The following is a 25,146-nucleotide window of genomic DNA, read 5'->3' as shown; positions in this document are numbered from 1 at the left end:
TACGACCTTCGTAGTTAACAGCAACAAGAAAACTATTGTGAATGTTATTCTCGTGATGGATCATCATCCTTGTTTTGGTAATAAGCAGCTATGGTTGTGAACTGAACGACCTAATAATTTATAAGCGGATTGGTTAATTAATAGTCAAAAAAAAATCTTGAACCCTGCATTAAAGTGGGTTCACGTGACAAAGTAAAGTGGGATAAAGCCTGATTGACATTCATCGTGCAGTGTGTATATCAACTATGCTTGTGATGTTGGTATGACGTGATGACATTGATTAAAGCCTACCACTCATCAGGTGCAGTGCTTTTATTTTTAACCTGACATATCACATGCCAAATAATTAAAGTTGCAACACATAAGAAAAATCACAACATCACAAACCACTATGAAAAAAAATCCAAGGTTGTTCTACAAAGTGGATCTAAATCGTGTATGTTCGATTACTCTACTTTGAATCTAAACCGTTAACACAAACAAACAAAAATTGTCATTGCTATAACCCACAATGAGCCATTCAGGCTATAAATAATGCCCTTCATCAATCTAATCAAGTCAGTGTGAACTCCTACCCCCCAATGACATCTACAACATTCACTGTGTTGGTGTACTTCAATGGCAGCATTTATGTTGAAGATAACTATTCCGATAAATTCATTAGCTCCAACATGTCATGGCTGACCATAACAAATACTATGACGTTGTCCCAACTTAAGCAGGCAATCCTCAAGGAATTCAATGGTGCAACGTGTGCAACACGTGCGTCCTTGGAAATGTCAAGCAATATTATGTACAAGGGACCAAGTGTGGGAAATTAGAAAGGTTGAAGGTGTGCACACATGTGCCACACAACTCATAACGCAAGACCACAGGCACCTGGGCTCACGAATAATATCTCAACATGTAAGACAAATGGTGGAGTCAGACCCATCCACACCAATTGCAACAATAATTTCTTCCATCCAAACCTCTATGGGATATAACACAACCTACAAAAAGGCATGGTTGGCGAAACAACAAGCAATTGAAGATGTGTACGAAAATTGGGAACAGTCTTACAACTGATTGTCGTGCCTACTATAAGCCATGCAAACTTATTTGCCTAGGTTTATATACAAGTTGAAAACCAGTCCAATTACAAATGGGGAGGAGGTCCTAGAAAACTAACAACACTTTCGAAGAGTGTTCTGGACATTCAAACCATGCATTGATGGCTTCCCATTTTGCAAACCAATAGTGCAAGTGGACGAAACATTCCTTTACGGAAGGTATAGGGGCACCCTTCTAGTAGCTGTTGCACAAGATGGGAGAAATAATATTTTTCCATTACATTTGCTATAGTAGAGGGTGAAACCGCCGAAGCTTGATTTTTTTTCCTTAAAAACCTAAGGACACACGTTACGCCTCAACAATTTATGCTTAATGTCAGACCGCCACAATTCAATCAGTGCAACATTCAACAAACCCAGTAGTGGCTGGACTGAAGGGAATTGCGTGCAGGTGTTTTGTATTTGACACATTGCACAAAATTTTACAAAAAGATTCAAGAATACAACTTTAAAAAAGGACCTCGTCAACATGGGTAAGTTATTACATATAAATTTGTCTTTTTCATTTTTTTGACTGTTAATTTTTCACACTCATTATTAGAAAATAAATTCTTCTTATAATTATATTTGTTGCGTACGCATTGACGGAACCACATTGTAACTACTACTACAACATCATTAGAGAAGACAACCCAGAAGCAGCAGCTTGGGTAGACCAAATTCCAAGGGAGCAGTGGTGTCTTGCATATGATCAAGGAAGAAGGTGGGGTCATGTAACAACGAATCTGGCTGAAGCAATAAATTTTGTCCTGAAGAAGACAAGGAATTTGCCAATTTTATCCATAGTATTGGCCACGTACACTAGGTGCAACACATACTTCACAAAAAGAAGTAGGCAAATAACTACAATGGTCAGTGTTGGTCATGTGTACTCTGAATATGCGACCAACTTCCTACAAGATGCAGACTCCAAGTCAAACACACACCATGTCCTTGAATTTGATAGAAATACCACAAGATTCAGAGTGGAGGAGATGGTCAATCCTAGAGAAGTACGTCCTGCAGGAAAATTTGTAGTCAGATTAGATGAAAGGTGGTGCAATTGTGGAAAGTTTCAAAAAATACATCTACCATGTTCACATGTTATTGCAGCTTGCAAGCATGCATATCATGACTTCAACATGTACATAAGTCTCCATTATAGGCTGCATGTCATCATGAAAGTATATGACAATTTATTTGGTGAGTTAAGACATGAAGAATATTGGCCACCATACCACGGGCCACAAGTTTAGCCTCATCCAACCACAAAAGGAGCGAGATGGGTCGTCCTAAATCAAGTAGAATTAGGACTGAGATGGACATTAAGGAAGGAAGACAATAAAAAAAGTGTTCTTATTGTAGAACTGAAGGACACACAAGAAATCATTGTCCTAATAACCCTGCACTTAGATTATTCACATCAAACCACTTAGTTTATGTTGTACTTTTAATTGTGTTCAATAAATTTGTACTTGATTCAATTCAATGGTACATCTTTTCTTATTATCTTTTATTGTTACTTATTTTACATAAACTAAAAACAAATAACAAAATTATTTAAAATACAATAATGAAATGCTTTCAAATTATTTTACTTATTTCCATCATTTTTAAAATATTTTTTACAAATTTTCAAAGTTTATAATATACAATTTTTTAAAATTATAAAAAATTAAAAGATAACTGTAATTTTAATATTTATAAACAGCTATTAAAAAAATTAATACTACACAAATTATAAAAAAAATTAAATTAAATTGACGTTTTTTATTTTCAAATTACACATAAAAAAACTTACTACACAATACAAAATCTATTTTTAAATCAACAAATTCAAAAAAAAAAATATTATTATTTTTTCCTTCAAATAATACCTAAAATAACTAAAAACACAATGCTACATCTATTTAAAAAAAATTATTTAACCGTTAATGTAAATTTTTAAAAACAAAAAAAACAACTCTTGTATACATTTTATTAGAAAAATTTAAAAATATTAATTCTAATTTATTTAAAAAAATCTTAAGTTTAGAATTTAAATGTTAAATATCGAATTCTAACTTGAAATTAAATAAAAAATTAAAATTAGAATTCAACTACCAGTTTCCAAAGAATCCAATTCTCAACTATAATAAAAATAATATTATCCATGTAAATTTAAAGCATCATCTACTATGCTGGTAAATAAAGGAGCGACCAGTATTCTTGAAAAGAAAATCTCATCTGCGAAGCACGGAAGAGGAGAGCACAGATCGAGGAAGATAAGAAATGATGACAGAGCTTAGGTACAGAGCTTAGGGTAAAATCTAGGGATGTGATGACGATGAGTGAGGAAGAAGGAGCAGAAGAAATGAGAACGACGATGTGATAGCACACTATTCAATTCAAATCAAATCAAATCATGTCCTGATGGCGTTCGATGGACGGCAACTACGCTGTGCCTGGCAAGTCAGCAGTCACACCTCCGTACCTTCTGCCAAATCTCCTCTTTCTCTCTCTCTAAATCTCTCTCATAGTTCAAATTAAAATTATTTCCATTTATATATTTCAAAGCCCAATCTCAATGTCTTTCTTTTTTTCCTCTGCCTCCACGTGTCTTTCATCCTTAAAATAAATAAATGAATATCCAAACAAGAACCATACTTTCTCAAATACCATCTTTATTTTCTTTCAATTCACTCCTTACCGTTTCCAAATACCCATAAATATATATAAATAAACTATATTTCAAGTAATGTGAAGTTTCTATCATCATCCTAATTGATCTGAAAAGTTAACATTTGTCCTTTTGAATGTAGGTTACTGGGTACATTCGTTGAGGGATGAAATTTACTACATGTCCACAGTAATCATATTTTAACTAATTATTTTTTGTTTTTCACGTTATATATTTAAATATTAATTTAATGTTTTACTGCCTACGTTTAATAAACTTGGTTCATTTCAATTTTCTTATTCTTATAGCGTGGTGGAATTATAAACAGGATTTAATTTTTCAAAACAGTCAGTTGCGTAAAGAGATGTCAATTACAAGCATCGTAGAAAAAAATGTATAATCTAAAGAATGTAGTTATTTAGAAAATGGTGTAAAATATCAATACATGATTTATTTATACAAGTACTTCTGACTTTTGCATACAAGTTTTTCTCTTTTTCCTTGGACCATCTTTATTTCAGATGTAATCAGATAGTGGATAAAATAATTATCTCAAGAATTTAAACTTTCTGATTTGATACGTTTATGAAAATTTAGTCACCTGTATTAACCGGGTAAATAGAAATTAAATCAAACGAGATATTTTTCTTTTATGTGAAGTCGGACATTTGAACCTTGTCATGGAGGTCAATATTACCACACTGTAGTCTTGAATCAAACAGCGATTCTTACGGTAAAAAGATAATGTCCATAATTCAGTACGATACAAATATAATGGAACTTCCTATAACGTTTAATACTTTTTATTACGATGTTAATTTCCTTATATAATGGCTTTGATTTTGGAACGTTATAGAATTTTAAAGAAATATATTCCCAAATAATCATGCTAGCAGTTCAAGAAATGAATTCGAGAGCCGATAAGAAGAAATCTTAATTGAATCCCTTTTCCAAATTCATATTATCAAAATGTCAACTCGTGAACTGCACAAACACGTCAAATAAAAATAGATCTACTCGTCAACAACTTCAGAAGGTTATAATATTTTTTCAGAACTCATGTCGCCTTAGGAAAACTCTAACTTCAACCCCTCGCTCAAGTAGACGAACCCTTGAATAGCAGCGTCAACATCGACGGCATGATTAACAGTGCAAGGATGGTCGCATTCGATGCATTCGGTGACGGCCGTCGGCTGGTCGCATTCGGTGACGGTCGTCGGCTGGTCGCAGAAGGAGAGGGGCGAGGTGTTATCCGGTGGAGAGTGGACGTCGCATTCGGTGACGGTCGTCGGCTGGTCGCACAAGGAGGGGGACGAGGTGTTATCCGGTGGAGTGTGAAAAACGTCCGGGGGAACAACGGGAGAGTCAACGGAAGCGCATGAAGTTGAGGGAGAGTGGTGACTGCGTGCTTCGACACAAAGTTCGTGCAAGTATTCTTCCTGCGAAGCGGAAATATGAGAATGATAGACAATAAAGTTGTAAATATCTTCACCTTGGTCGTGAGTGTTGGAATCCGGCAAGGTTACGGGTTCCGCCATAACCGCAAGCTCCTCAGCGGCGCAGAGAAAGAATAGGGTGATAATGCCTTCGATTGACGTCACAACAAAGAATGGAAGTTGAAGCGCCTAAATCACTTATTTATAACCTTTATAACCTTTATAACCTTTGCCTGCCTAGAGCAGAGACTGTTTAAATTAAATATAGCCTTGCATTAAAGTGGCAAGTCTCCATGTCAAGGGACAAAATATCTAATTAAAAATTGGATTTGAGCCCACTTAAAAAAAGAAAACTCTAACTTTGTTTCATTTTACTTTATCATACTTTACTGCTCTTAATTATATCAAATATTTCTAAATTAATAAATATTACTCTTTATCACCATTATAAAGAAAAATATACTAAATATTCATAATTTAAATTTCTTCTTAGTTTTTTATAAAATAGAACTAAATTATATACTCAAAATTATTAAGATTGATCATTCTCTCTTAACAATCATAATAATTTGAATATTTTGAATTTTCTAAATAAAATAATAATTATATCTGTAATATAACAAGTAGTGATTTATGATAACAAAAATAAAAAAACTATAAAATAAATAATTTTATTATGGATAAATTTTATTATAAAATAAATTATATTAATAAATTTATATTTAATAACAAAATGTCTACGTAATAACAATAATAAAGAAAATCCTTAATGGGCATAGATTATAACTATAAAATCCAGCGTGATCTCTAGGAACATATTTGATTAGAATTTTATGTTTATTCTTGTAACTACTGAAGAAAGAGTCCCTACATAAGAGCCCTTCGCTTCCAATGCTCTTTGTTAAGTTCAATGTCCAAAACAAGTGCTCCCAAGGGCACCAATGAAGACAATCAATGAGGTAGAATGAGTTATAAATAGCAAAAAGGACATCTTCAAAAAACGGAGGTGCAGGATAAAAAGTATACAAACGCAGAAAGTAAAAGCCTAATCTATATACAACAAGCCATAAGTTTCCTTGTTCTTTACAGGCACCTTCTTCCTGCAAATCTATAAGTTTCTTTTTGTACTCATAAAAAAAAATTTCATTTTATCTTTTTCTTAATTATATAATTTGAAAAAATAAAAAACTATCAGATTATCCTATCCAATTGATTATACAATTCAAGTCGGACTACATAATCTAAGCAAAATAGAAATATTTTTTATATGGAGATGTTATGGAGGTGCAGGAAGAAACTACATTTTCATTGGTTAGATAGGGACTAATTCATAGGAAGCGTAACAGGCCATAATATTTTGGGTTGGAACCTTCTACTCAGTGCATGCAAGAGCAGTTTTCCAATCACATTTAAAATTGTCAAATAATAGCATTATTAATAATAACACAAAAGACCTCATCCGACAAAAATTTTAGTCCCTGCGCAGTGAGTTAACATAACCAACAAACACTAGATCAATGTGTTTTTGGGAAGGTTGGGGGTGCTACAAAGCATAGAAACTCCTCTATAACGCTCACGCATTTTTCAGATAATCTCAACTTATTATGCTTTTCAAAGTTGGGTACATAGTTGTCTACGTAGAGTTTCTCCAAGTAATGCAGATTCAAATACCGGTTCAAAATAGCAGGCTATATACATAGGTTAATCAGTAAACAGATTGACACTAACCTTTGTGTACAACATATATTGTTTTCTTTATGCCAAAACATCGTGTACACATCTAACAACCTACTACATCACTATGGTAAAATAACCTTTAATTTCCATGAATCAAGTTTGGCCTCCAGCAAGACAACTTGAAAAATTGAAGAGCTTATGAAATTAGAGTCAAGGCACTATTGAATGATCCTTTTCATTCAGCTAGGCATGCTGACGTTGGATGGGAGGGCAGAGATTGGAGATTTTCAAGTTAATAAGATTATTGTTTTCTTGATGGAATACAGTAATGAAATAGAACATTGTACATACATAATTTAATATTAAATGAAATCAAAACGAGAACTACTTTATAAAATCTATCAAATTTTTCCTTGGTTGTTGCAGATTGAATAGCTGAAGTTTGAATAGATCTTGCAGAGGCTTCACTAGAACTTGTATTCTCCCTTATTTGAGGCTCACTCCTTTGAGATTTTGACCCACACCACTTGTCATCGTGCAGTCTTCTTTCAGCAGCCATGGCAGCAGCTTGTATTGGACTCAGAGAAGACTTAATATTTTTATCACCACCTAAATACTGAGGTCCAGAAGGCAGCAAAGCTCTATGACGTGCCCTGCTTTCAGCACCTACCAATGCAGTCTGGCGAAGTGATGACAAAGGTGGTTGCTGGGAGGACCCACCCAGACGTCTCCCATAAAGGTCAAATTCTTTCCCAGTGCTATTAATCCCTTTCACCATCAGTTCTTCACATTCCTACCTGATTGTTGATGCTAGTAGCTGACATTTATCTTTAGATACTCAAATCATCCATAAAAAATCATGGTTGTTGATTTCTATATTCTCTAACGCTATAGAGATGGTTATCAGATAGCATATGCAGTGATTGTTGCTAGAAGTCTGGGGGCAACGCTTGTGATACCAGACATCAGAGGAAGCCAACCTGGTGACAGAAGGTTAGTGCTGAATTTTATTCTATAAAAAACTATACAGATGAGAACACTTATTTTAATCCCATGTCCATATTTTAACCTCTGCTTTGATAAGAAAGGGTGCCAAAATAGTGATAACGATGGGGAGAAAAGCTGCCACAATGCACAAGAGATTGCAGTGTTTTTGAGGCAGATTGGTTTTGACAAGGATACCACAGTTTATGTCACTGAATCAAGGTGGGATAGCAGCCTTGATTCTCTCAAGGATTTGTTCCCCAAGACGTATACAAAGGTGAGATAAGTTGTTTACATCTATCTATTATCATTCAAATTAGAACCATTGTTTTTGTTTGTATTTGAAAGTTGGTTGTTGGTTGGTGCAGGAAGCCATTATGCCAGCGGATAAGAAGAAAAAGTTCCTAGATTCTGAATTTGAGAAAGTGATTGATTTTTATATAAGTGCAGAGAGTGACGTGTTCGTACCAGCAATTTCAGGTCTGTTCTACGCCAATGTAGTTGGAAAGAGAATAGGTTCTGGGAAAACACGCATACTGGTTCCAGCTTCGTCTGCTTCAGCCTCCAATTTTCTCTCTCCTTATGTCTCCAAGTCACTCAGAAAATTGAAAAAGTCCAAGTCCCATGCACAAATAGGATCACTTCCACTTCATAACTCACATCTAACAATATTACTTCTTCATCTAGAATGTGTAAGGACCACGCATACTGGTTCCAGCTTCGTCTGCTTCAGCCTCCAATTTTCTCTCTCCTTATGTCTCCAACAAAAACCACTTTGCTTATTCTTGTTACTATTAGCAACAACCTGTGCATTTATTTGCTTATTCTTTCCATGTTTAAATTCCCTTAAGATATATTTGAGAAGAAAAAATTGATGTCAGTTATCAGGATTTATATATTTATGACAAAATCATGGTCCTTACACATTCTAGATGAAGAAGTAATATTGTTAGATGTGAGTTATGAAGTGGAAGTGATCCTATTTGTGCATGGGACTTGGACTTTTTCAATTTTCTGAGTGACTTGGAGAAATATCGGGACAGTGGTGTTCTGGGAACTGGGATCAACTTTCCAACAACGGCAAGAGGCCAGCTGTTGCAATTAAATCAATCAGCTGGTTAGCTAGCAAAGTAATAATTGCATATGAAATGAGGGTAGAACTTTCGAGCATTGAACCGGTTGAATATCTGTGAGTTGAAGCATTGTAAAACTACTCTTCAATAAGAATTCAATGAATTAAAAACTTACATTATTGCAACGGGAGAACAAAGGGGGGTTCAATCCGTCAACCCCAGACAAGAAAAAATTTACGTACTTGGCTAAAGACGAATGCGTTGAAAATTAAAGTATTCTTCACTTGTATGGTATGGACTGTGGAATCCTCATTACGTATAATACTTTCACCACAGAAGTTAAGAATCAGAAGAACAATGACTTGATAGAGGGCCTGCAATGGCAAATTATATATAATTAAATGGTAGGATCTAAACAGCCCTATATTTCTCTGATGATCTTAACAAATCTCACTATAGAATAAAACATATTTTTACCTGCACGAGCAAGTTCCTCCACATGATATTTGTTATAAGAGGTTCCCTGAAGCCAAACAAAAGATCGTAGTAAGCCAAGTGAGTGTTTGCAATAAAAATGAGCATAAAATGATAATGTGACGCATGCATTTGAATCAATCAAACTAAACCTTCGGCCAACTGGTTATCTGTGCATAAGGCTGTCTGTTGGAGGTTCCGTAGCCAGCGCAAGAGCTCCAAGTGTGTCCATGATAAGGTTGACCCACAAAAGCTGTACCAAACCAAGAGCATTTAGATAGGAAACCAGTATCTATGACTCATAAATCCATGTTCTTTACTGCTTTTTTTAGTGCCGTTCTTCTGCTGTATTTTTATTAAATTAGTGTACATCATTGAAAACACAGTAGAAAATGTAATGAGAAAATTATTAGAGAATCCAAATTTGACTCTTTATGTAATTTGAATCATACAACTTTAAATAATAAAATATTCAACTAAATTAGAGAAGAAAGTGTTCATAAACAAGTCTCTTTAGATAAACACTCTTTATCTTCAGATTTGTTGTATTTGAAATGAAGCACTACATGGTCTTTTTATAGGCCTTTGGACATGACCCTTCAACTACATTCATTAAATATAATTACTACCTAACTCACAATTAATAAACTCTATTGCATGCTTAATCATAGCTAGACCCACTCTCAACCTTTTGCAATCTCCTAGACAATTAATATAGCAACTTCCAATTACCCACATTTAAGTTTACCTAACAAAATCCCTCCATAAACTTAAATATTGTCCTTCATTCCGAGTATCATCTTGTTGTTCTCGAACAGAGAGGATGGCATCGGCTTTGTAAACATATCTGCAGCTTGTGCTCGACTTTCAACGTGCTCTAACTCTACATTTCCTTCTTTCACTTGTTCTCGGATGAAGTGAAATCGAACATCAATGTGCTTGCTTCTCTCATGATTGACCAGGTTCTCTCATCAATGTGCTTCTCTCAATGGCCGACTTGTTATCAACTCGGATCACAGTCCCCTTTTCTTGCTTCAATTCCAGCTTAGCGGGACCATAGACTACGGAAGTAGCGCTTTCTACGGGTAGATTAGCATACCCGATCAGGTCCGGGGTTGGGATACCTGGTTCCAGTGCTATGAACCAGAAGTTGCTCGATAGGAAGGTCTTCTTTATCAAAAAGAGAAATGATATTTCATAATAGAGGAAAGATGGTAGCCTAGTTTGGATTCAAGGTATGCCACAAGGCTATCCGAGTTCACAGATGTCCCTGCTTATCTCTCTTTTCAGAAGGATTGGGTGCTCATAACACGGGATATCCACAAGAAAAGTCAGAAGGAACCTTAGCTGCTAGAATGCAATATAACTAAACCTCCAACTCTGGTTGCTTAGAAGGTTTCTAAGCCAAACTGCATGGCAAACACTCTAGGATGTTGCAACGTACTCTGCTTCACATGTTGACAGTGTTACAATGGGCTGTTTCTTTGAAAGCCAGGTGAACGCCGTGCTCCCCATGAAGAATACATATCCAAACGTGCTTTTTCGGTCATCAACATCTCCACACCAGTCACTGTTCGAGTAGTCGACTAGTCGATAGTCATCCGTCCTAGTATACATCAGGCCAAGTGACATTGTTCCTCTCACGTTCCTTAGAATTCTCTTTAGGGCCTTCCAATGAGTATACCTCGATTCCTCCATATACCGACTTGCTATTCCAACACTTAGCATTAAATCTGGTTTGGTATTTGTAAGATACCTGAGACTTCCAATCAGACTTCGTTATTTGCTCACATCAACTTGGTCTCCATTTGCATATTTAGAAAGTTTTGTGCCTGGTTCCATAGGGGTGGAAACCGGGTTGCAACTCGTCATCTTGAACTTCTTTAAGACATCCTCAACATACCTTTCCTGCGACACAAAGATACCGTCCTTCCCTTGAATGACTTCCAAACCAAGGAAATACTTCATAAGACCTAAGTCGGTCATCTCGAACTCCTTCTTCATCACTTCTTTAAATGCTTCAATTAGCTCAGCATTATTCCCCGTGAAGATAAGATCATCGACATAGAGGGCAATGAACATCACATCTTCTCCTTTCTTCTTTATGTAAAGAGCATGTTCATAAGGGCACTGCTCATACCCATTCTTCTTGAAGTAAGTGTCGATTCTTTCATTCCATGCTCGTGGAGCTTGCTTCAGGCCACAAAGTGCCTTCTTCAATCTCAGGACTTTCTTCTCTTTGCCTTTTCACATGTATTCAAGTGGCTGTTCAACATATACTTCCTCCTCCAAGACTCCATTCAGAAATGCTGACTTCACATCCATCTGCAAGATTGTCCATATGTGTTGAGCTGCTAAGGAAATCAGCAACCTGATTGTTTGCATCCTCGTCACTAGAGCGAATACTTCATCATAGTCTATTCCTTCCTTCTGCTTGTACCCCTTCACTACGAGTCGAGCTTTATATCGCTCAACTTCTCCTTCAGCGTTTGTTTTCTTCTTATACACCCACTTTACGGCAATAGGCCGAGCTCCTTTGGGTAGATCGGTTAGCTCCCACATGTTGTTGCGTTCGATTGCTTTGATATCTTCATTCATTGCCATTTGCCACTTTTCCTCCTGCACGGCCTCTTCAAAGCTCAAGTGTTCTGAATCTGCCAAGAAACATACAACATGTACTTCGTCAGTCGAGTTGTATATGTCTTGCAAGCTTCGCGCTCTAGGCTGTAGAGGTTCATCTTCTTCATCAGAAGTCTCATGATCTCTCACAGCTGGTGGTGTATCTACTTCCAAGCTTCTAGGTCTTCTCCGAGTTGTTCCACTTCCACTCGCTCTCTTCATCAACTTGAGCATCTTGGCTCATAATCACCTTCTTTGTTATTGGGTTGAACAACCTATACGCCTTGCTTTTTTAATCGTACCCAATAAACACGTACTTCTTGCTCCGATCTTCAAGTTTGGTCCTTTGTTGAGTTGGAACATGACCATAAGCAATGCTGCCGAACACTTTGAGGTGAGACACACTCGGCTTTCTTCCACTCCAGACTTCTTGCAGTGTCTTCTCGTTAAGCTTAACATGTGGACATCTATTTTGCACATAGATGGCACATTGCACTGCTTCCGCCCATAACTCCTTAGGCACGTTCTTGCTTTTCAACATTGTTCGAACCATGTCAAGTATGGTTCGATTTTTCCTCTCAGCTACTCCATTCTGTTGGGGTGAGTATGGTGCTGTCAGAAATCCCCTTATTCCTTGCTCCTCACAATATTTCATGAGCTCGGATGAGATGAACTCACCTCCTCGGTCAAACCTAACAGGTTTGATAGGCATGCCGGTCTCCTTTTCAACCATTGCTTTGAACATTTTAAACACTTGGAACACCTCAGATTTCTCCTTCAAAAAATACACCCATGTTTTTCTTTGAAAATCATCTATGAAAGAAATGAAATACCTTTTCCCATTGAAAGATTCAGGGGTAATTGGTCCACAAATGTCTGTGTAAATTAATCTGAGTTGTTCCTTGGATGCTTCCCGAGCACGCACTCTTCATAGAATTTCTTTTCAAACTGCACAGTCGGGAGTCGTCGCACCATCTCCTTTTTCACCAACTCGGCCAACCCACCCAAATGCAAGTGGCCAAACCGGAAGTGCCACTTCATAGCTTCATCCTTCACGTCAAGTTTCAAGCACCTCTCTTAGACTATTTTCAAGTCCAGCTTGTACATCTTGTTCTTCTTCATCTCTACTCGGGCAATCAATCGATCTGACTTGTCTTTCAAGTATAGTACTCGATCTTTCATCAGAACCGAGTAGCCTTTCTCCATCAGCTGACTCATGCTCAATATGTTGCTTTTGAGATCAGGTACATAGTACACATCTTTGATTTCTCCAACTCGGTTGTTCTTCTGTAGGTACCAGATTGTACCCCGGCCTTTTACTGCCACCTTTGATACATCTCCAAATGATACGTGTCCAACGTCAACTTTGGTGAGCTCCTTAAAAAGATTCTTGTCCCCGCACATGTGGTTGCTTGCTCCTGTATCAAGGTACCAAACTGAGTTGTCAGAACAACTCGGACTTAGCTCGGCGCCTGATCTCCTGGACATCATCAATTCTCCTTCTTCCTCAGCATCCTCAGAAAGGAAGTTCGTTTCCTTCTTGCTTTCAGATCGGCAATCCTTCGCGAAATGTCCAACCTTCCCACAATTGTAACATTTGACTCCTGAGTAGCAGTCTTTAGCAAAATGACCATACTTACCACATTTGAAGCATTCAACTCCTGAGTTGTTCGACTGACCTCCTCGGCCTCTACCACCATGACCTCCACCTTGTCCTCGGCCACGCCAGTTTTGTTGGCCGACCTGTTCTTGACTTCTTCCATATCCTCCTCTGCCTCTACCACCTCGGCCTCGAGTGTTCTGAGTATAAGGAACCTTCTTCTCCCTAATGGTTGCCTTTGATTGGAGTGCTTGATCAAGGGATTCCTTCTTCTTCCTTCTTCGCTGCTCATGTGCTTCAAGCGACCCGGCAAGCTCTTCCACCGAGAGCACTGTCAAGTCCTTAGATTCCTCTATTGCGCAAACTATATTCTCGAAGTCGTCGATTAACGACCTCAAGATTTTCTCCACCACTCGGCAAGTGGGCAGCGTCTCTCCATTTCTACCGAGCTGATTTGCTACAGTCTTAACTCGGGAGAGTTTGAAGCCGAACTTGCAACCCCTTCATCTTCCTTCATCCTCATCCTTTCAAGCTTGCCTCTGAGAGTTTGAAGCCGAACTTGCTTCACACGGTTATCCCCTTTGTATGCCTTTTCCAGAGTATCCCACGCTTCTTTTGAAGACATCATTTGCTATCTTCTCAAAGCCAGACTCATCAACAGCTCGGTATAGCACGTACAGAGTCGTTTTGTCCTTTGCTCGTGTTGCTTTTAACCTAGCAAGTTGGGCTATCGTCATTTCTCCAACGTCCTCTGGTTCTTGGTGCCCATTTTCGACCACCTCCCATACTTCTTGGGAACCAAGGAGAGCCTTCATCTGCAGGCTCTAATTATCATAGCTGACGCCTTTTGATAACTTCGGCAGGGGCATCTCGATCAAACTCTCTAACTCACTCAAACACTCAAGCTCTCGAGCTCTGATGCCAATTTGTTGACAAACAAGTCTATCTAGATATACACTCTTTGTATTCAGATTTGTTGTATTTGAAATGAAGCACTACATGGTCCTTTTATAGGCCTTTGGACATAACCCTTCAACTACATTCATTAAATATAACTACTACCTAACTCACAATTAATGAACTCTATTGCTTGCTTAATCATAGCTAGACTCACTCTCAATTTTTTGCAATCTCCTAGACAATTAATATAGCAACTTCCAACTACCCACATTTAAGTTTAACTAATAGAAAGAGGGCACCATACCTGTACAGCATTTAAAGGAACATCACCAGAAGATATTGATGCAACAACATTTATTACAAGAGCCGCAACATTAACAGTGAGCTGGAACTGAATAAATTTCTGAATATTTGCATATACAGAACGACCCCAACGAACAACCTACACAAAGTGAACAACAGACCTTAGATAATTTATATATCAGACCAATCCACTAATGCCTCTGTCCAAGTGAAATAAATTTATCACTTCTTAAGCCAAAATCAAATTACATCGATGACCTGTTTACTGCCCATGGTAAATTAATTACAGTCAATTATTTTCTTGCAGACAAGGTACAGATGATAAAGTAATGATAAAAATAAATTAATAGATAAGCCTAGTTTTATCAATTTTAAATGTATTTTTATATAAATTGTAGTTTTAAAGGGGTTTCTATATTGTAAACAGTTATTAATAAATTTCTAAAATTCATTTGATTTTTCAATAAGTTATCAATAACACCAAATGACATACCGATGATTCATGATTGTCTACATTAATTTAGTCTAATAAGTCGTAGCCCAGTAAGGAGCTATTTAACCATTTATAGGAATTGATTAAAAATATAACAAAGTTTTAGGAAGCTATTGAACAATAAAAGCTAGAGAAACCATGGCTAAAAATGTATATGACTTCATAGTTGAGCATGTGAAATCATGTACCAGTGGCAGACACAAAAAAAATGCAATAATACATTCTCTTTAATCTCACAGGAAGAAACACTCTAAGATATCATAACCAATAGATTACGAGTAGAAGAATATAAGAGAGTTTAACAACATTTTCAATCTAAAATTTTAAAACAATAAGATTTTGGGTGTTTTCTAGTAATGTTGCTCAACTTGCCCATTTTATGTAATGTAGGACTCCAATTCAAAGTAACTCCTTGATAAATAATAAGTTTACCTTTACTACTGATGCAAAGTTATCATCCAAGATAATAATATCTGAACCTTCTTTTACAACTTCTGTTCCTTGGATGCCCATAGAAAGGCCGATATCTGCCTAAATAACAAAATAGTAGCACACAATATCAACTATAATAAAGAAATTAACATAATTGCCAATACTGTTATTATCGAATATTTATTTAAGGAACGAATATCATAAGGAATCACAATGAAAGAACAATACTGTTATTTTTTTTGCAACTTGTTCCCTTTCGATTTCTGATAGTTCACGGAATGACTTCCCTTCAATTATATTTGGCTCAACAGCCTTATGAAAAGTATGGAAGATCATCACTAAAGAGCGTCTACTACTTGTTTACATGTGTTTGTCTTAACCGTATTAATAATTTTCTGATATTCTTTTCTTTAGTTTTATATATAGAGAACACACAACTCTTATATGTTGTGTTGACATGTACCCTCTTTATAGAACTTTCTCTTATAATACAATTGTTTTCTTTCATTTTTATTCTTGTGTTTTTCTTTCATTGTTGAATGAACCCAACAATGTGTTATGAGCATATTGATCGGGGAACAAGTCTTTCTTGTTGCCCTATTTATTCAGACAAATGCAATATAGGACAAAAACAAATTTCATCAACTGTAATATAGCACATTTTAACAGTGATCTTTTATTTGCGTTGAACCTTTATTCCAACGATAGCAAGCAAGACCAACTCGTAATCTGGTAAGGACCACTGGTTTAATTCCTCCTCATTAGATGGAACTTTTTCGACATCATACGATCTATATGCAATGCCAACACAACGCAAGCTCTGTGCAGCAATATCTTCGATACCATTCTTGAAGAATATCTGGAAAATAGTGCGAATATTATCAACTGCTACCAACTGCTACCAGTCGCTAAATTTTTGGAAAAATGATGGTACCCAATGTATACTTGCATAAGTTGGCATTGGAGTGACTTCAAAAAGACTCATTGACATGGATAAAGTGACTCGGTGGTAGCCTTATATATGATTTTAAACTTTGGTTAGCTATTAACCAAAAGAAAATGTCTTCTTTTTAATCACCACTGGTTCAGTTCAATGATCTTAATTCCCTCAGTAAAGTTTATATCACATGAAAGCTGTTGTTACAAACCTTCTCTTCTTCAATAGATTTCAAGTGACCATCAGAATCAAGATATTGAGTACATGTTCCAAGAACTATCTCCGCAGCTCCTTTCCAATGTACATGTACTACATTGTCCGGCTGCCAAGCAAATTACATTAGTATTCCTGATTATCATATTAAAGATAATTAATGAAAAACACTCAACTGATATGATTCAACACAAACAATGATTAAATAGATTCAAAATGAGAAGTAAAGATTGAAAAAACATGGGATCGATATTTATGTATCACAATACATGCAAAAAAGAAGAAGCGATGAGTTGAAAAATAACTATATCAAATGATTACCAGTTTCTCGGCAACACCACCTCTCTTTTTCGCAGAATTGAAGGGGAAGACATGGAGAATTGTTGAATTTGATCTAATAAAATCAAAATTCATCCCCAACTGCGACGAGGATTCAAAAGATAAGTTGATCACCTTCAAACCCATTACCAATCAAAGACAAATAAAAAAATGGAGTGTACCTTCACTGCCCAAGAAAGAATTGCCTTCTCTATAGGAGATCCTGACACCTCCATCTCTCCACCATCCTACCAAAGGAAATGCATACACACAGAATATACTAATAAATAGATATCAACACCAATAACGGGTCTTTTAAGAGAATTCACATCATAAAAGAGAACTGTAGACATTATTGTCAACTAAAAAGGCATACCTTAGGCACAAAAACATTGCCAGTCGTATTTTGTGCAATACCCTCATTTATCAGAGAAAGAACTTCCGGATGCACTTTTGTAAGTCATCTGGTTGATTTAGTTTCTTCCTCCCAACATATGCCTCAACTACAGTCATCTATAATCCAAAAAGTTGTAATCAAATACTGATAATTCAAGGATTCAGGTAAAATGAAGTAGGAAAATGCAGATACAGGTGTTCTGGCCCCAGAACCCACCTGATTTAAGGTCAGCGTTCCAGTCTTATCACTGCAAATTGTTGTAGCAGATCCCATAGTTTCGCACGCTGACAACCTTCGCACCTGCATAATATTTATAAAAAAAAGAAGAGCAAATTATTAAAAAATTTAGAAGATACTGTGGTGACTGTTGGAGCACAAAAAGATACTTGCCAAAGCTTTGTCTGCCATCATTTTCCGCATCGAATATGCCAAACTATCATGAGTGTGGCCAAGGAAGAAAATTACACAGATTAGAATGAAACATCATGCAGCTTAGTTTTGGCTATATCTTGTGTTGTACAATGAAATAGTTAGCAGCATTTACTTACGTTAACGTAACTGCTAAAGGTAGACCTTCGGGCACTGCAACCACCACAAATTCACACTCACTGCAATGGTAAAAATTTTGATGACTCCGTCTATTATTTCACTAGTACTGGTCTCTCCAGCAACAAATTGTACTTTTCCATCTAAATCTTTCGTGTAGCCAGAGAAGTATCTAGCATTCCAAAATTATTACATAACTAGTTAAAGTTAGCACCGATCTTGTATTAGTAAGTTCAGAACAGCAAGGACACAAACAGCTACAGTAAGCCCCACTATGCCAATAAAAGTAGCCACTCCATTCAAACGAACCTATTAAACGTCCCTAAAAATTTGTTAAGTTTAAATGTGATACCAACAGTTATTGATTTTAGATACGGGTGAGAGGAACCTGTAATGGAGTCTCTTCTCCGGTATCCTCTGAGATACTTGCCATCAACAGTCCCCACTCGGTATTTATACCAACACCAGTTACCTACAGATGACAGTATAGAATGAATCAGGGTAGTAGCATTCTGAAAATATTTATTTCACGTGCAAAAATATATGCCACTAGAATCATGATAAAGGTGTAAAACAAACTTCTACATATCCATAAGGAGCATGAATGGCAAAATGACAATTAAAATTATGAAAACTAATGAAAAATAGTAAAAAAGTTGAAACCAATGAAAAATTAATTTTATATTTTAGCAAACAGAAAAATGTTACCAATTATACTTCTGTTGATCAAGTAATTGTTAAAATTATGAAAACTAAGGTATTGAGGGAGGATAAGGTGAGAATAAAATTTATTTGCAGTGTATTGACGTGTGTTATTCAATGTCACACAAAGACAACAATGTAATCCTTATTTAAAGTTGTTCTACAATTTTAATCATAATAACATAAGATTTTTATTTTTTTTTACGAAAACAAGGATAAGTAAAAACTTATCCTGAGATAAGAAGGAAAAGAAAATTTTGGCAACCAAAACAAATAGTGATGGAAATTATACCAAAATTGCCTCTCAAACTCATAACGAGCTGGTGGAACCAACTTGAGTTTAAAAACCAATGTACGAAAGCACGCAAGGTCAAATAGGATTGGTAGAGATTCATAACTCGCAATGATAATAGAAGGAAGGAATTATTCTCAAGATAGATACAATAACTCTAGTACTACGTCTAAAGGATGAGGAATTGAATTGGTGAATATTATTCAAGGCGATGTAAATGATAAAAATAATAATCCTTCTTTATGATTGTACTAGACTCATAATCCTGATTACATAAGAAAATAAATCATAGGATAAGAAAATGAAGAAATTAATCCTGAGAGTTACAAAGGAAAATAGAAATATGACAATCACACCAAATAATAACGTTAGTATGGAAATATGGTAACATAATCAGCAAGGTAACGCAATCAGCCCTCTCATAATCAGCTGATATGGCCAGACATCACCAATTTAAAGAAAATATCAACATGCATGCTGCATAAAAGCATAATGTAACATGTGAACTAACTTCTCAAAGCAGAAAGTTTTCACGCTTATGTCAACCTATATTCTACCCATCAAATAACAGACAGACTTGCATAAAAGGGTGTAATACCACATCATACCAGCATAGCGCCAATTCCATCTACTACTTTGCAACCAGACATCAAAAAAGGTGCTTTATGATCCTTGTGAATCTGCAGAACGTTCATTGCTTAAAAATAATATTAAAAAACTAATAGTTAGGTCATTAGAGGGTATGAACAACATACAATCTTGCTTTCACCAGTCATACTGGATTCATCAATGGCAATAGAGTGACCAGTGATAACAACTCCATCGGCGGGAACCTCACGACATCCATAGAGTCATTTTTTTCCATTTACGACTCGGATTAAGTAACACACACGTTTTAATTATATTCAACGAATCAAGACCAATTCTATACCCACTTTAAAACAAAAAGACCTTAAATTTAGAGAGAAACAAAATGAAATAATGTTACAACACAAGAATCACAAAAATCTACATATGAAGTTGTAGGTATGTTACAGGAACGAAGAATCTGCAAAAGAACGCTTTTGGATGCGTGACCAATGCGAGCCTGCCAAAGATTAAAGGTGAAAAAGAGTTAGCCAGAGTGGTATTGTTAACAGAGGAAGCAGAGGCAGGTTGCAAAGGTGGAAAGACGTAGATACCATCTTTAAGACTTCCTTGAAGAAGGAGCTCCTTCGTTACCTGGTGTTTCACATTGCAAAAATCAGGAAAGAATTCAAAATACACATTGTTGTCTCTTGCAAATTTTGAGACACTAAGAAGATTTTTGTTGAGATGTGAAACATGTAAAAGATTACGCAAGATAAACTGAGATTTAAGAGAAGAAGAGGAAAGAACAGCAGAACCAGTATGACTTATGGATAAACCTGAGCCATTTCCTAGTTTGATTTGTTCACTACCATTGTAAGAAGACTTTGATGAAAAATTTGACGGATCGTTATTAACATAGTGCGAAGCCCCGCTATCCCAGAACCACAGAGAATCAAGAACGATGCAAGAAACAGATAGCTGATCATCAATCTTAGTATTGGAAGAAGGAACCTGGGAATTGTGGAGGTGAGGTTGAGGCTGAAAATCGTGGTTGAAAAGATGCTGATCAATATATATATATATATATATATATATATATATATATATATATATTTGTATTGTTGTGTACTCGTGAAGGTTGAAGAAAATTGCCAAGATTGACTAGAATTGGACCGATACATGTTAGAACGACCTCCACGAACGGCTGGGTTTCTGGAATTGGTGCGTCCAGAACGAGTATTGGATCTTGCGCGGTTTGTGTTGTTCCAAGAAGCAGAACTGGCATGAGTTTGAATGACTGGATCAAGATGTTTATGCTTCTCAAGACGTTCTTCCTGAGCAAGAAGGAAGGCTTCGATTTCATCAATGGAGTAGGGATCAAGACGAGAAAGAATTGACGTGACAAAAGCGTCATATTCATCAGACAATCCATCCAAGATTGCTTCAACATGATCTTCATCTGTACTTTTAATCTCCATAAGATAAGTGGATATGTTTCGATCTTTCTTGGCAGTCTTTAATTGTATTTTGAGTTTTTTGATTTTGGCCCTAGATTGGCTAGCGTAATATGTAGATAGTTTCTTCCAAATGGTAGCAGAGGTATGCAAACCTACCATTTTTGTAAGCATGGTGTTTGACATAGAACCAGGGTACTTTGGGTTGACGTTTCCAGTGGCAGCATCAGCGAATGTGAGAAAACGTGGAGAAATATCAGACCCATCAAGAAATTCAAGATCTTGAGGCCTTTAATGGTAGCTAATACTTGGTGTTGCCAGACAAGGTAGTTTTCTTCATCTAACTTGATGAAAACAGGGGTGGTGAAGGTGCAAGGAGTGAATGTGGGGTGGGTGGAAAAATCTGATGGAGTTACAACTAGCCCATGGGCCAACCCTGGCCCACTCTTCATAAAGCCCCTTTTAGGGGCTCCCAAATGAGGGGTCCAAAAAAAAGCCCCAGCTCCCAAAGCCCCCTCTTTCGTGGGTTAGGACTAGGGCTAAGGTGGGTTCCCCAAATAATACTACATTAAGTCAGAGTCAAAAATTAAGTTGAGCAATCCGAACGGGCCTGATGACCCGGACGGGCTCGACGACCCGGACGAGCCCAATGACCTGGACGGGCCCGATGACAAGGACAGACCCGAGGAGCAAGATGAGCCCGATGACCAGGACGGGCCGGATAACCCGGACATGGCAAACAACACGGACGGGCTCGAAAACCCGGACGGGCCAGATGACCAAGATGGGCCCGACGACCAGGACGGGCATGACAACCTGGACATGCCAGACAACACGGACGGGCCCGACGACCCAAACGGGCCCAAGAACCCGGATGGGCCAAACGAGCCAGATGGGCCCTACAACGTAGACGAGCCCAACGATCTGAACGGGCCGACGACCCGAACGGGCCCAATGATCCAGACAGGTCCAACGACCCGAACGGGCCCAATGACTCGTATGGACCCGACGATCCAAACGGGCCCGACGACCCGAACGGGCCCAACGAGCCAAACGGGCCCGATGATCCGAACGGGCCCGACGACCCACTCGGATGGGCCTGACGACCCGTTCGGGTCGTTGGGCATGTCTGGATCATAGGGCCTGTCTAGGTCGTTGGTCCAATCCGGGTCGTCGGGTCCGTCCGGCTCGTCGGGCCCGTTCAGATCATTGGGCATGTTCGGGTCATCGGGCTCGTTCGGGTCATCGGGCCCGTTCGGGTCATCGGACCCGTTCGGGTCATCGGGCTTGTCTGGGTCGTCAGGCCCGTTCAGGTCGTCGGGTCCATTGGGGTCGTTGGGCCTGTCTGGATCATTGGGCCCGTTCGGATCGTCGGGCCCGTCCATGTCGTCGGGCCTGTTCATATCGTTTGTCTCGTCCGGGTTGTTGGGCTTGTCCGGGTTGTCGTGCCTGTCCGGGTTGTCGGGCTCGTCTAGGTCGTATGGCCTGTCTTGATCGTTAGGCCCATCTGAGTCGTTCGGCCCATCTGGGTTTTCGGGCATGTTTGTGTAGTTGGTCCCATCTGGGTCGTCAGGCCCGTCTGGGTCGTCGGGTCCATACGGGTCATCGGGCCCTTTCGGGTCATCAGGCTTATTTGGGTCATAGGGTCTGTCAGGTTCGTCGGTCCTGTCCAGGTCATTGGGCCCGTCCAGGTCATCGAGCCTGTCCGGGTCGTCGGGCCCTTCCATGTCGTTGGGCCTGTCCGTGTTGTCGGGTTTGTCCTGTATTCGGGCCCGTCTGGGTCGTCGGGCCCGTTCGGGTTGTTGGGCCTGTTTGGATCATCGGGCCCGTTCGAGTCGTCGTTCTTGTCGAGGTCGTAGGGCAGGTCTGAGTCGTTAGACCTATTCGGGTCGTCGTGCTTGTCCGGTTCGTTGGGCCTGTCCCACAGATAGTAATATATTTTAAAAAATATATTTTTCGTGTGGAAGATGAAAGCCCATGGATTGGCCCTGGCCCACAGGACTTTTGTAGGTTTTTGGCCCTGTGGGCTTCTTTGTTGGGGGCTTTTTTTCAATGTGGGCTTTTTTGGCCCTGGCCCACATGGGCCAGGGTCAAACCCTGTGGGCTGGGCCAAATTGACACCTCTAGTTACAACGGAAGCGGATTATTCGAAGCCATGGTTCAGAAATGAGTTCTTGAGACCATGTTGAGAGAGAGGAGAATTAGAGAAAAATGTTCTATTATTGAGTGACTGATACTGAAGAGAGAAAGGAAATAAATAGAGTTCATGCAGGCATGAGAACCGAAACGGTTAAACAGATAATAGCGCTCTGTTAACAAAAACCAATTCGACTACACCTACTTCAAACCAAACAGACCTTAATTTAGAAAAAAACAAAATGAAATATTTCTCAAAATCACCTGATCTCCTATTTTAAGAGGCACTAGATCACCAACAACAACATCAAATATCGATATTTATATTGTTCTTCCACCTCTCTAATGACCTGTAATGAGTTCAAGAGTACATGCTCAGTTTAACTTCCACAAAATTAATGTTTAGTACCATAATGGTACATACCTCTAATTTTATGTTCTCTTTTTCTGCATTCAAGTTCTGAAACTGCAGAGATTGCCCATAATCACTTACAGCTGGCAGAAGAAAAAGACAAGTAAAAACATGTAGTTATCTTTTTACATCCTAGTCTAATTTTTTTTATTTATTATTAGTGAAAACATGTGTATTTCATTGTTTTTTACTATATTTAAAATTTATTAAATTATGAAATAATTATTAATTATTAAAATAAAAATAAAATTAATAATTTTTATTTTTATTTTTATTAAAAAATAAATAATAACTTTTATAACTTTTTATTATGTAAATAATTTTCTATTATAAATAATTATTTGAATTTAAAAGAGTTACTCAAAAAGAAAATTAAAAAAAATATTTTTTTTACTTTGAGTGATTACTTAAATTTAAAAATTAGTTAATAAAAAGATAAAATTGAAAAAAATTATTTATTTAAAATTTAGAAAAATAGTTATTTAAAAGGTCAAATTAAAAAAAATTATGAACATGTTTATTAATGGATAGATATTTCTTTCTAAAATTTATTTTAATATGAATAATTATAAATAAAAGATATTAAAAATACATAAATTGTAATAAATAATAATTAAATGATATTAAAATACTTTTTCACTAAAGTTATGAAAACTTGTAATGTATAAAGGGTTTTATTTTATAATAGATAAATAATAATATTAAAGTAAAAATACTTTCTTGGTCCATGTTTTTGTTAAAAAATCTTAAATAGGTTCTAAGATTTTTTTTAGTCTCAATTGGGTCCATATTTTTTAAAATGTATAACAATTAGGCCCATTCGGTGTTAACGGTGTTAAGGATGTGCCACGTGTCAGCTCCTCATTTTTTTGAATTTTTGAATTTTTTTTAAATTATTCATGTCACGTGTCACATCAATATTGTGTCACGTGTCAAGTCAGTAAGGTGACACGTGTCATTGTTTGAATCTCAATTTGGTTCATATATTTGTTATTTTAATTATATTTCAGTCCATTTTTTTTTTTAATTTTCAATTTCATCCTCTCCAAATTTACATCAAATTTAACTTTGATATAAATTTTATAATGATATTTTTATTAAACATTTTAATAATATTAAGTTTATTTTATATTTTGTTTTAAAATTTTAAAATATTTATTTTAACTTGTTACAAAATTATTTTAAATAATTTATATACAAAGTTGGTTTAGAAATAATAATTTTATAAATTTAAATATAAAATTTTAAAATAATTTTGCAAAAAGTTAAAATAAATATATTTTATAAAAAATTAAAAAATGGACTGAAATGTTATAAAAATAACAAATATATGAACCAAATTGAGATTCAGACAATGATTTGACACGTGTCACCTTACTGACTTGACACGTGGCACAACATTGACGTGACACGTGACATGAATAATTT

General features: G+C 37.0%; 1 protein-coding gene and 1 pseudogene across 1 annotated transcript; one reads left to right on the top strand and one right to left on the bottom strand.

The window, feature by feature from the left end:
* Positions 1–7,849: 7,849 nt before the first annotated feature.
* On the top strand, positions 7,850–8,672 carry LOC114176067 (protein MANNAN SYNTHESIS-RELATED 2-like). Its single transcript, XM_028060973.1, has 3 exons — positions 7,850–8,124; positions 8,216–8,386; positions 8,559–8,672. The coding sequence occupies exons 1-3, from the start codon at positions 7,894–7,896 to the stop codon at positions 8,643–8,645; spliced, it is 489 nt and encodes a 162-aa protein (XP_027916774.1). The 5' UTR covers positions 7,850–7,893; the 3' UTR covers positions 8,646–8,672.
* Positions 8,673–8,679: 7 nt separating this feature from the next.
* On the bottom strand, positions 8,680–23,327 carry LOC114175468 (annotated as a pseudogene).
* Between the last annotated feature and the right edge of the window lie 1,819 nt (positions 23,328–25,146).

This window comes from Vigna unguiculata, chromosome 3 (assembly GCF_004118075.2).
Source record: "Vigna unguiculata cultivar IT97K-499-35 chromosome 3, ASM411807v1, whole genome shotgun sequence".
In the NCBI taxonomy this organism is placed as follows: domain Eukaryota; kingdom Viridiplantae; phylum Streptophyta; class Magnoliopsida; order Fabales; family Fabaceae; genus Vigna; species Vigna unguiculata.
The sequence above is the reverse complement of the archived record's forward strand: the minus strand, read 5'-3'. Positions and strand labels throughout refer to the sequence as shown.